Below are 12,994 nucleotides of genomic sequence, written 5' to 3' on the forward strand. Positions count from 1 at the left end.
TTCGACTTGGTTTGCATCCCCCCCCCATTGCTTTTTCTATTACATGTAATATATGCCTCATATACTGCTCATGCCTAAGTTATTGCAAGTATACCTAAACTTTACATGCCTCACAAAGTTCAAATGTTTACAGTGCTTGAATAGGTATAACATTATGCTTAAAACCTCCACTAACCTAGTTAATGATGTTTTCCATCATCTAAACTACACAGAAAATGATTTTTTTTCCCACAGAAAAGTCAGAGCTACTTATTTAAGCAGCTACAGATAAAAAGAATTTTAATCATTCGTGGGTCTTCTTTCCCATCTGATTACCCACTAAAATTTGCCTAAGAAAATATGGCTTATTTTCCTTTTCTCAGTGACTTTCATTAAATTAGTGAATGAGAACCTATCATGCTCAGAGAGAGTGTGGTGCTATGGAAGTGGTATCAATATAATACTTCACATTTATTTAACACTGGAAGCTAAATTACTGCACTAATCTCACACTTGCTAGTTGTGTGGCCTTTTACTAATGTACTAAGCTCCTTCCTTACAATAAGCCCGCAGAATAGGTAGAACAAATATTACCCTCTCTTCCCAATTTGATGATGAGGAAACATGTCAAGGGGTCGCTTGTCCTAGGTCAAACACGTAGGTCTTATTGGAACCGGAACTCAAACCCAGGCATTCTGACTCCCAAGATCTCTGCCCTTACTATGATGAGATCATACTGCCCTCATGAAGCTTACAGTCTAGTGGCAGGGATGGGGATGGAGGGTTCAAGTACAATCCAAAGGAGAGAAACAGAGGGCTTCTCCTAGTTTCTTTTCCCTGTCATTCACAGTCTTTCCATTTCTGTTTAGGAATAGTGCGACTGAGAGATGGGTTTCGTGACCGCTCCCCAGTGGAAGATTACTTGGATTTGTTTGACTTGGCAGCCCATGAAATTCACAAGGGACTTCGGAGTGATTCAGGGACAGAGAACAGCAAGATGAATCATATCGTTATTGGTATGGTACCTGCCGCTCTTGAAAAGTCACATCCACTGTTGTCTAGAGTGATGGTTTGGTTTAAGCGTATGGTCATGGCACCTACAAAAAGACCTGAAAATCCCATTCATATCATAAACATTTCTTAAGGGTAAGGGTAAGGCATCATCCTGGAACTATAAAGCCAAAACAGTCCATGTCAATTCAATTCAATTTGATAAACATTTATTAAGTGCCTACTATGTGCTAGGTGGGCAGCTAGACATTGAGTAGCTTTGTGACACTGGACAAGTCATTTAACTCTGTTTGCCTCAGTTTCCTCATCTGTAAAATGAGCTAAAGAAGAAAATGGCAAAGCACTCCAGTATCTTTGCCAAGAAAACCTCAAATGGGGTCACAAAGAGTCAGACTTGACTAAACAACAGCAAAAGATTCCAGCCCTTGTGCTAAGGTCTGTCCTCAAGAGGATTGCCATTTGCTATCCATGACAATCCAACAGGCATTTTATTAAGCACCTGCTATGTTCAAGGCGCAATGCTAGATACTAGGGATACAAAGATAGAACCAAAAAATAAAAATAAAAAAAGAGCCTTCAAGAAGTTTACATCCTACTGAGGGCCAAAACTTGCACACAGATAAGTATATATATAGGATGACTGGAGGAAGAGGGAATGACTACTAAAGACTAAGGAGATCAGGGAAGTTGTCTCATAAAAGATGAGCCCTGAAGTAAGATGAGGATTTTAACAGATAGAAATGAAGCAGGAGGGGGCAGCTAGGTGGCGCAGTGGATAGAGCACCAGCCCTGGAGTCAGGAGGACCTGAGTTCAAATTTGGCCTCAGACCAAACACTGGACACTTACTAGCTGTGTGACCCTGGGCAAGTCACTTAACCCCAATTGCCTGAAAATTAAAAAAAAAATGAAGCAGGAGGAGGCGCCACATAAAAAGACTCAGAGCCTAGGAAACGGAATGTGAGGAGTAACAAGTTGATCATTTGGGCTGCGTGATAGATTGTGCAAAGAGAAACAATATACCCCAAATCTACAAAGGTTCCAGGGGAGGGCTTCATTTGTTTTTCCTTCCCCAACACTTATCTCACACGAAATGTTTAATCACTGTGTCACGTTTTGAAAACAAAAATGCTTCTAAGAATTTGTATTGCATTTGGGCTCAGCCATGACGAAAGTTATTACTGGTATGTGCTTTTTAAATGATGCTTTCATTTGTGGATTGCAATCGCTGCTTAAATGGAGTGTTTGAGCTTGACATGGAGTTTTCAGATCTCTCTTTGGTTCCTCCTGCCTTTAAAAGAAAACTCAGAAATCTCATCAACAGATTTTTTTAAAAAAAGCTATCGATTGAATAATTTTCTTTTGAAAATGGGAATGTATATGTTCCTGCATACTCTTAGAAGAAATACTGTCTTAATGCTTCTTCTGTGATTAAAATCTATTCATAAATCAGAGATGCTTTTAATTCCATTCCTTTAGACCTCCTAAATATGATCGATTTATTTATGATCATCTTTCTGGTAAGTCCACTAGAATATTTTGTGAAAATATCAAAAAGATGATCATATGTTTCATTTATCTCAGGGTAAAAATATGCACACATTCTTTTGTGAAAGAGAGAAATTTAATGCAAACTATCTGCTCAAACCCATGTGAAAAATTGGTATATTTTGCTTGTCCTGTAGCAATTTGATCATTAAACAAAATGAATATGTTAGTGATTAAGATTAAATGCAACCATTTGAAACATGGATATTTAATTATACCCATCATTTCCGAAGGGACAGACATATATTTAATCACTTGAGTTTCTCCTCAGAAAACACCAAGTCTCTGGCAGTAAGAGACCAGAGTAAATTTCTTCTACTTGTGGCCTTGTCTGAAAAGGGTTTATTTCGGCTTATGCCACCAAATTAGGTGAATGTGAAGATCTTGTATCCTTATTGGATGGAGCCTTGACTTCCCTTTAAGGCACAAATTTACCCAGATAAGATTTGAGGCCATAATCATTATTAGCTACCACCTCTATCCAGTAACTTGACCAGCTCTGTACCTCTGCCCTTATAGCCATGCTTAAACCATATGTCTCCCACCAAGTATCTACTGTTCTGGTGAGATGACAAAAAGCAAGATAGGTCCCACTCTCATGGATTATTTACTGAAATACTGGTCCAGAAGTACACACACTCTCAGAAAACAGGGAGATTGGACTGGTCACTGGACAATGCGGAAATAGGGTTAATAGTCATAACAGTTCCATCATGAGTTCATTAGTGCTATCTTACTTAAAAGCCCTGCCCTACAGATAAGTCCACAGTAAAGCTGGGAAACAGCCAGGTCAATGGTAACAAGTCCAGTGCTGGGATTTTTGTCTGAAGTAGTAAGACTGTATCTGCAAGGGAGTGGCAGCTTGGTAGTTTCATTTCAGGGCATATGAATTGTTCAAGTGCATGTGAGCTTATTTAATCTTTGCAAGCCTTTTTAGAGTATCCCCTAATAATAATAATAATAACTGATATTTCTACAATACTTCATAACACTTTTCTCATTCAATCCTTACTACAAACCTGAGAGGACTACAGATATTATTCTCCCCCTTTTTACCGTTGAGGAAACCAAAACTCAGAGTATAAGTGGTCTGCCCCAAGTCATACATCTTCCAAATACTAGAAGCATCAAAAGTAGAATTTGTACCTAGGTCTAGCATTCCTTCTGTACAACCCTGCCTCTAATATGCCCAAGACAGTGCTCCACACAGGGCAGATGCTTAATAAATGTCTGTTATTGTATTGAATTGCCCATTTTATCAATATGATTTGATATTAGACTGATTTCATTACCAGGTGCCTCATGGCATTCCTATTGCTCTTTCCCTTATCCTGATGAGATAGTTAAACATTCAAGCCATGAAGTTAGGGATTGGGTATGAAAGTAGTACACAGAAAGTAGTAGGAGAGAGACTGTGCAGAATAGTTTGGCCTCCAGGTTTGATCTACTTTTACAAAAGCGGTTGATAATTAAACATGATGGGTCTCTGAGGCATTTTAATGGGCTCCTGCCAAGATGGATTTCTTTGAAAGTTCAGATGTTCCAAATTGTACTTAGTACTTCAGTAATCATGTTTGTGGTCAGATAATTCATAGGATCACAGGAGTCATGGAATCTAAAATCTAGAAGGGACCTCAGAAGTTGTCAGACATTACCTATACCTGAAGAAGAACCCTTTCTACAGGATACTTAATAAATGGCCATCCACTCCTTCCTGGAAAACCTCCAGTGAAAAGCAGTCCAAAGGCAGCCTAATCTACTTTTAATTATCTTTAATTGTTAGGAAGATTTTCCTTACATTAAGCCTAAATTTCCTTTTTAAGCAGCTTCCTCTTATTGCACCCTGCCCTCTGAGGCCAAACAGGACAAATCTGATCCCATTTCAAATAATAGCCCTTCAAATGCTTCTTTACACCTATCATGTCCACTTTTCCCTCTTCTCCAGATTAGAAATTCCCACTTCAGCCTATTTTTACATGACATGATCTTGAGGTCCTTCACTCTCCTGGTTGCTCTCTCTTGGATTATCATGAGCTTATCAACGCCCTTGCCAAACTATGGTTACCCAGTTCTGAACACAACTCTACAGATATGACCTAACCAATTAATTAATCAATAAGCATTTATTAAGTATCCACTATGTGCTAGGCACTATGATAGGTGTTGTCTGACCAGAGTCCAATGAGCTCTGGTCCTGGGCATAATACCTTTCTTACTAGTAAGATTAAAGTTTGCATGAGTTTTCATGGCTGCCAAATCATGAGCTTGCAGTTGACCAAATTACCCAGATCTTGTTAAGATGAGCTGCTTTGTCCTTAAAAAAAAATGAGCTGCTTCCTAGCCATTTTGTCCCCATCTAGTCCTTATAATTTTTGGAACCCGAGTATAAGACTTTACATTTGTATCAAATATCATGTTATTAGATGCAGCCCAGTGTTCTAGGTTGCCAAGAACTTCTGGAATTTCATCATCCAGTGAATTAGCCATCTCTCCCAACATTGCGTTATATGCAGATTTTACAAGCCATCTTGTATTTTATTCACATGATTTATACAAATGTGAAGTAGCACAGGAGTGAGGACAGATTTTTAAAGGAAATCCACTGGAGACTTCCTCCCAAGATAATCATTGAATTATTAATGACTACTCCTTTGGTCCAACCATTCAGCCATTTCTGAATCTCCCAAATTAATCTTGCCTACGTTCTTCCATCTTTTATTCAAGAACAGCATGAGAGAGTTTGTCAATTCTTTGCTAAAAAAATAGTTCAATTATATCTACAGGATGCTACTTATCTACTAATCTAGTGTCCCTGTCATAAAAAAACCAATAAGCTTAGTTTGGTATTATGTGGTCTTCATGAAGCCATGATGGTTCCTTGTGATCACTGCTTCCATTTCCAGTTGTTCACTAACCATCCCTTCAACAATATGTTGCAGAACTTGGCTAAGCTAAGCATGGGATTCAAGGTTATTTGTTTAATTTTGCCAACATTTGCCCTTCCCCAATCATGTCTCTCCTCTCTTATTCTCCAAGAGATTACTCTCAGTGGCTCAGCAATCACACACACCTCCCAATTCTTTTTGTAATCTAGGATTTGGGCTGGGTGATCTGAACCTCCTCAAGGGCAGTTAGCTTTTCTCTTGCAATCCATTTAGTTATTATTAGGTATACACTCCCTATTTGCTATGTTTATTTTGACCTCTTTTGTTCAGAGCAAAGTTCACTCCTCTGGGGGAAAAAGTAAAGCAAAGTGAAAGTTGAGTGGATCTTCTTTCCTTCCATCATCTTTTATTAGCATTCTATCCACTCCAATCAGTGGGTCTATTCCTTTTTTAAGGCCTTTTCTTCCCCTAAGAAAGTTTTTTTTCTTTTTGTGTTGAAATATTCTCATTCTTAAAAACTTTTCATCCCTCATGAGTTGCCTTCCCTTATAGAATTTTAGTCCATGGGAGTCTACCATACCTTTCTCTGAAGTATTTTAATTCTTCTCTCTAAAACACTAGGGTACATGAAAGACCGTGTCTGACTTCCCTGTATTTCTCTATCACAAATTCTATGAGGGATCCTGTTCCTGCAAGATTCTTATTACTTCCATACCAGAAACCAGTTCCAACTTGTTGGTGAGAATTAGATCCATAATAGACTTTACTAATCATTTCTTCCTTACTTTGAAAGATAAAATGATCATCAAGATAGGTCAAGAAATTAGTAGCTGATCTATTTTTGGCATAAGGGTACTTCCATTAGATATACAGATAATTGTAGTCCCCACCACTAGCATACCATGTGTCTGTGCCACGCTTTGATCTGTTTCCAAAATTTTTCTTTGGTTTCTTCTTCCTGTCCATGTGATTTCTAATAGATTAGATAGATAGATAGATAGATAGATAGATAGATAGATAGATAGATAGATAGATGATAGATAGATAGATATAGATAGATAGATATATGTGTGTGTTACATTATCAGAATTTCTCCCAATAATTCTCCCCCTCCTAGAGAACCATCTTGTATAATAAATATATTTAAGTCTATTTCAAGGATATTTTATTCTATTTCTGCCTGAATTGATCATCACTTAAATACTCTTTCCCATAATATCACCCCTTCCTTTAAGTCCCTGGGTTTCATCACTTAACTATATCTTCTTAATGTACAATGCAACTTTGTCCCACCACCCTGCTTTATTTTTTTCCTATTTCTCCTGTTTCTTTTGAATAATCGTCATAGGATTCTGATCTAGAAAGTAACCATAAAGACCATTAAATCAACTCTTTTATTTTACAGATGAGGACATTGAGGGATAAGAGTGGTTAAATGATTTATATGTCTAAGGACATGTGGATAGAAATCATAGATCCCAAATTTGAACCCGTGTTCTTTACCCCAGATCTAGTCCTCTTACTAAGTCCTGAAGTATCAAATGTGGCAGGCATCATATAGCTAGCCTAATATAGAATGGCATAACACATTTCTGGCATTACCAGGATAAGAGGGTCTCTCATTAGAAAAACTTGGGGTTTTCATCCAAATTTGCCCTTGAAAAAAATGGCTTGAGATATCTGCCCATCACGCAATTATATCTGAAACCTTTCATACATATGACTGAAGCATTGATAGTTTGAGATATGTCTCTTTTTTGGAATTCCATATTATTCTAAAATGATGAACTTCTTCAGACCTGTATTATTTAAATCTATAATTCACTTTTTGAAATATCAAAAAATCAAAAAATGCTATCCTTAAAGATTATCCTCATTTGCATGGTTCAATGGAAAGAGTTCTAGATTTGGAGTCCAAGGTCTTAGATTCAAATTCTGGCTCTGCCACTTCCTGTATCAATCAATAAACATTTATTAAGCTCCTACTGTGTGCCAAGCACTGAGCTAAACACCGGGGATTCAAAAAGAGGCAAAACACAGTCCTTGCCCTCAAGGAGCTTAAAATGGGAAGACAACATTGAAACAAATACAGACAAAGAAAGCTGTATATAGGATAAATAGGAAATTATTAACAAAGGGTTAAGGCACTAGAATTTAGAGGTATTGGAAAAGACTTTCCGCGAAAGATGGGATTTTAGTTGGAACTTAAAGAGAGCCAGGGAAGTCAGTAGGTAGAGTTGAAAAGGGAGAGTGATCCAGGGATGGAGAACAACTGGAGAAAATGCCCAGAGCCTAGAGGTGGAGAATCTTATCAGTCAGGAGGCCAGTGTCACTGTATTGAAGAGTACATGGTGGGGAGTAATGGGTAAGAAGGCTGGAAAGGTAGGAGAGGGCTAGGTTATGAAGGACTTTGAATGCCAGCAAGAACAGCTGTATTTGATCCTGGAAGAAATAGGGAGCCCATGGAGTTTAGTGAATGTGGGAGTGACATGGTCAGACCTGGGATTTAGGAAGATCACTTTGGTGGCCAACTGAGAATGGACAAGATTGGGAAGAGATTTAAGACCCAAACCCACCAACAGGCTATTGTGATAGGTGAGGTAGTGTGAGGTGATGAGAGTCTGATGCACCAGAGTGGTGACACTGTTTGAGGACAGAAGTGGGCTACGAAGGTGAAATCAACAGGCCTTGGCAGCAGATTGGCTGGGGTTGGGGTTGGGGTGGGGGGAAGAGATAGTGAGGAATCCAGGATGACTCTTAGGTTGTGAGCCCGAGGAACTGGAAGGATGGTGTTGCCCTCTACAGTAACAGGGAAAGTGAGAAGAGGGGTTGGTTTAGGGGGAAAATTTATGAGTTCTATTTTGGACATGTTGAATTTAAGATGTCTACTGGATATCCAGTTTAAAATGTCTGAAAGCAACTGAAAAGGAGAGATTGGAGGTCAGAAGAGAGGTTAGAGCAGAATAGTAGGTTTGAGAATTGACAGAATGGAGATGGTAGTTAAATCCATGGGAGCTGATGAGTCTTGGGCCAGTCAGTTCGTCTCTTAGGCCTCAGTTTTTTCATTGGCAAATAAGGATTTTGGACTAGATATTTTATCAGGTGAATTCTAGCTCTAAACTTATGATGTGATTTTAACAAATGTTGACAGAACCGGGGCTCAGAAATAAAGCACTTTGCTCAACATGACCCAGTTAGCTAGTGGTGATACTGGGCCTAGCGTAGAGCTTTGGAGTTCGATGGTCTTTCCCCAGACTCTTGGATATTTCACCTAATTCCATAATCACAGTTAACAGGATAATTCAGGCTAAATTCCTGGCCACTTCATTTGAATCTTTGAAGTGCTAAGGTTCCAGAAAAAGAAAGGCCAGGCTTCTTTCTGTCTAATTTCCTAACATAGGCAGTTTACACAATTGTTTCTATTATCCCTGCTACTCTCTGAGGGGAAAAAAAAATCATGTGCTTCCCAATTTGTCCATAATACTATATTGCTATGTATATCATTTAGTCCAAGCTAAATGGGGAATGCTGCGTGGTTGTAATTATTTTTGTAAGCCTCACAAAGAGAAGCCTGGAGGCGTAGGAATGCTCAGTATTTGGACAGACTAGTTGTTTCACATAAAGACATTTGGAGTAGATCTGTGTGCTTTCGTCAGTCACCCTTCTTGTACCAGGCCTCTGCTGTGGTCATTTTGAGCATAAAGGCAGAAGAGCCATTTTAGTCTCTGCGATCTTTATTAAATGAGCATTACCTGTTTTGTGAAAGATCAGCCTTTTTTTTTTCTTTTTGGCTTTACCTATAATTCCATGCTTAACAATTCAATCAAGTTTTAATTAAGCCAAAAACCAATTTAAATTAAAATGAAAATATCTGTTTGGAATATTTTCTCTTTGTAGGAGAGGCCAGCGCTTCAACCATGTGGGACAATAATGCTTGGACTTACTTCTATGACAATAGTACTGATGGAGAACCTCCATTTCTCATCCAGGACTTCATCCATGCCTTTGAGCCAAATGCGAAACTCATAGTCATGTTGAGGGATCCTGTGGAAAGGTTAGTAGTCACTTACATCCTTTTGTACTGGGGGAGAAAGCAAGCCAGCCCAGAAGAACAGTCCTACTACTTCTCATCCCAAACAAATCTGTCTTTCTTATAATGGAGTTTAACTGCAGGGTTATTGTGATTTCTTATGTAAATGTTATTCTTGAGACATTCTCACTGTGCCCTAGTTTAAACAAATTGTAATTGTTTTCTTATACATCATGATTCTTCTTTTTGATTTCAGGTCCCAAATGATTTGAAATGGGGGAATGGTGAAATTCCATGGCTACTATTTGGATTGATTCAACATAACTGGAAATAGGGGTGGGGAGAAATTGCCAGTAGAGTTTGGGGACTTGTGAAACTCTAGGAATTCAATGACTCCCTTTTCTCATAGTAAATTACTTTGCTGCTTCAAATCCTAATGATGGGGGTGGGGAGAGACACAGAGACAGAGACAGAAAAAGGAGGGAGACAGAGAAAGCAGGGAGAAGGGGAAAGGGAGGGAGAGAGAGAGAGAACAAGGGGAAGACAATACAGTCAGTTCTTTTGTCTTATTTTTCTTTGTGCCTTGCAAAGTCTTCAGTAAATGTCTGAGAGAATTTGGAGTTGCCTGATTTACTCAGACAAAGACTGAAGGATGAGGTATTCTCCAAACATCATGTACTGTGAGTTGGTCTGTTTGTTCTGAACTCTAATTACGTCTTTTCTCTAATATATTATAAGCATTGAGTATTTAATCTTGCCAAGGGGGTAGGGAAGTGATCATTCCATCTTGGAATTTGTGATAAAGGAGAGAAAAGCTGGGCATCATCTGACACAAAGACTGGGTTTGGGGTTAAGAGATTTCAAAAGGTTTAGAGATGGATAACACTTAAGCTAAAATTCTGTAGGGTGAGTCAGTCCAGGAGGGATAAGACACAATGAGAACCAATCCCCTTAGCTACACTGGGGGAGAGAAGAAGGTCAGAGGCAGGATGTGGCCATTGCTTGGAATGACAATCAAAGATAACAGGGAGAAGTCAGAGGTGCTCAGCTCTTATTTCGTTCTGCTTTTATTTCTTTTCTGTCAAGGGGAGTGATACATACTCACTGTGCGATCACTGGCAAATCATTTAAAACTTCAGGGCTTGGACAAATCTGTAATAATTATTTATTTACAGATAATAATCTAGAAATAATAATAATAATGTGTGTCCTACTCTTCATGACCCCATTTGGGGTTTTCTTGGCAAAGATACTGGAGTGGTTTGCCATTTCCTTCTCCAGCTTAATGTACAGATGAGGAAACTGAGGCAGAGTTAAGTGACTTACTCAGGGTCACCCAGCTAGTAAGTGTCTGAGGCTGGATTTAAACTTAGGAAGATGAGTCTTTTGGACTCCAGTCCCAAATACTCTCCACTGTATCACCTAGATGCCCCTTATTAGGTATGATTATTCTCTATATTACATGATAATGCAGCGTTCTCTGTATTATACAGCTATGAAGAAACTGAGGCACCAAAGAAGGGATGTACCATGCAAAATCATAGTAGCTAGCACTTATGTAATGCTTTTTAAGGTTTTAAGGCTTGCAAAGTGCTTTACATGTATCATTTCATCTTTACAACCATTATTATCTCTATTATGCAGATGAGGAAACTGAGGCTGAAAAAACTGTGACTTGCCCAGTGTCATATGGGTAGGAGTGTTTGAGATATGGTTCGAACTCAGTATTTCCAAACTCAAAAGTCCAGTACTGTTCCCACCTAGCTGCCTCAACCATAAATACACGTTTATTAAGTTCCTCCTTTATGCCAGGCACAATCCCAAGCACTGGAGTTACAAAGACAAAAATGAAGTAGTCCTTGCCTTTGAGGATCTTAAATAATAACAGAAATTAACATAGCTTGGGAGGCAGCGTGGCCAACTTGCTTCAAGTGACTTGCAGTCAGAGAAACTGGATTCAAGTTCTGCCCCAGACACTAGCTCTTTGGCCTTGGACAAGTCATTTACAATCTCTCATCTCCAAAATGTGGATAATAGTAGGGCGTGTTATGTAAAACATTTTGCAAGTCTGAAAGTGCTCCATAAATTTGAACAGTTTGAAAAGTGCTTTCTTATGAGAACAGCCACACAAGGTAGACATCGGAGGTACTATTACCCCCATTTTTCAAATGGAGACCTTTAGGCTCAGAGAGAGAGGTAACATGAATGCCCACGGGTACACCACTAGTCAGAGCCAGAGCCGGCCTCAAATGGTGTTTCCTCACTCTAATTCTAGTGCTAATCATTCCCAGGCAGTGTTTATAATGGTTAATCATTTTTGTGCACCATTTGGACATGGAATATTAAACTCTACTGTCCAATTTCCTAGTTACCCTTGGCCTTCTTGAGTCTTTTAACTCTGCTCAATGGGCAGCAGGTATGGAACTGGTTCTAGCATTGCTAGTAGGTCACGGACCTCCAGAGACAGGGATTTGCTCCCTTTCTTTGGCAAAACATGTTAACCTCACTTAAGATGGTCCTGTTGACAAAAATCAGTAGTGCTGTCATTTAGAAATAATTACATAACTGGCAGTGTAGAAAGGAAAGACAACAACCAGACTGACCTGACCTTGACTTCTGAGGTATTTTCACAGCTGTCCTGCTTCTCTCCCCTCTGAACCACTTGCAGCTGAGGTTGGGAAGGTTAGGAAATTATGTCGGTGCTGCTCTCTTTGCTTATTAAAGTTGTAGTCATGTCTCTCCGGTTTGTTATCCCAAGAGAGCAAAAACCTTCCTCAATTTCAGTTTGGGGGGAGGAATAGTGAGAGAGACAGAGAGACAGAAAAAAAGCAGACAGAGGGAGAGACAGAGGAGCGGAAGATGAAAAGGAGAATGAAATGTGGGGGAGGGAGAAACAAAGAAAGAGAGAGAGAAGGGAGGGAGAGGGGAGAGGGAGAGAAGAGAGAAAGAGGGGGAGAGAGACAGAGACAGAGAGTATGAAAACTAAGATCCTGCACAAAAAGAAAGGGTAGACACTCTAGCTTGTGCCCAAATCCCTGGTTATAGGAAGAAAGCCCATCTTCCCTGAGGATTCCCCTCTTTTATTTCCCTCATCATACCATCCACTCCAGTAGCTGGACTTCACAGCTTAGAGGGGAGAGGCCTAGGTCAGTTGGTATCACTGCCTGTGCTCTCCCAATTGAAGCTGCTGAGATAGGAGAAGGTACCCAACCAGGGCAAATTTTAACTTTCAAATATATTTTGCTCATCTCAAAATTCTTTATAAATAAACTGCTTAATTTAAATGGCTCCAATTAAATTTTATTACTCAGTTACACACACACACACACACACACACACACACACACACACACAATTTTGTTATTTGAGGAGCCCCAGATGGACAAAAGTGTTTTGTTTTTCTGGTCCCACACACTTAGAAGAATTAATTTGTTTTCTGTCTTCTCTTTCCAGATTCTCTACCTAATAATAATAGTTCATATGTACATGTCACTCTTAGGGAACATAAGTATTATCACTTCCATTTTCCAAATGTTGTGAAAC

At 39.2% G+C, this 12,994-nt stretch overlaps 1 protein-coding gene across 4 annotated transcripts in view; it reads left to right on the forward strand.

Moving 5' to 3' along the window:
- The window catches only part of CHST15 (carbohydrate sulfotransferase 15), a 129,545-nt gene that overhangs the window by 81,213 nt on the left and 35,338 nt on the right, over positions 1–12,994 (forward strand). For all 4 annotated transcript variants that reach the window (XM_020964083.2, XM_020964080.2, XM_020964081.2 and 1 more), the window contains exons 4-5: positions 849–995; positions 9,319–9,475. In XM_020964083.2, coding sequence (XP_020819742.1) covers positions 849–995; positions 9,319–9,475 — 304 coding nt within the window. The remainder of the gene's footprint in view (positions 1–848; positions 996–9,318; positions 9,476–12,994) is intronic.

Source organism: Phascolarctos cinereus, unplaced genomic scaffold (genome assembly GCF_003287225.1).
Source record: "Phascolarctos cinereus isolate Bilbo 61053 unplaced genomic scaffold, phaCin_HiC Scaffold_3;HRSCAF=262, whole genome shotgun sequence".
Taxonomy (NCBI): domain Eukaryota; kingdom Metazoa; phylum Chordata; class Mammalia; order Diprotodontia; family Phascolarctidae; genus Phascolarctos; species Phascolarctos cinereus.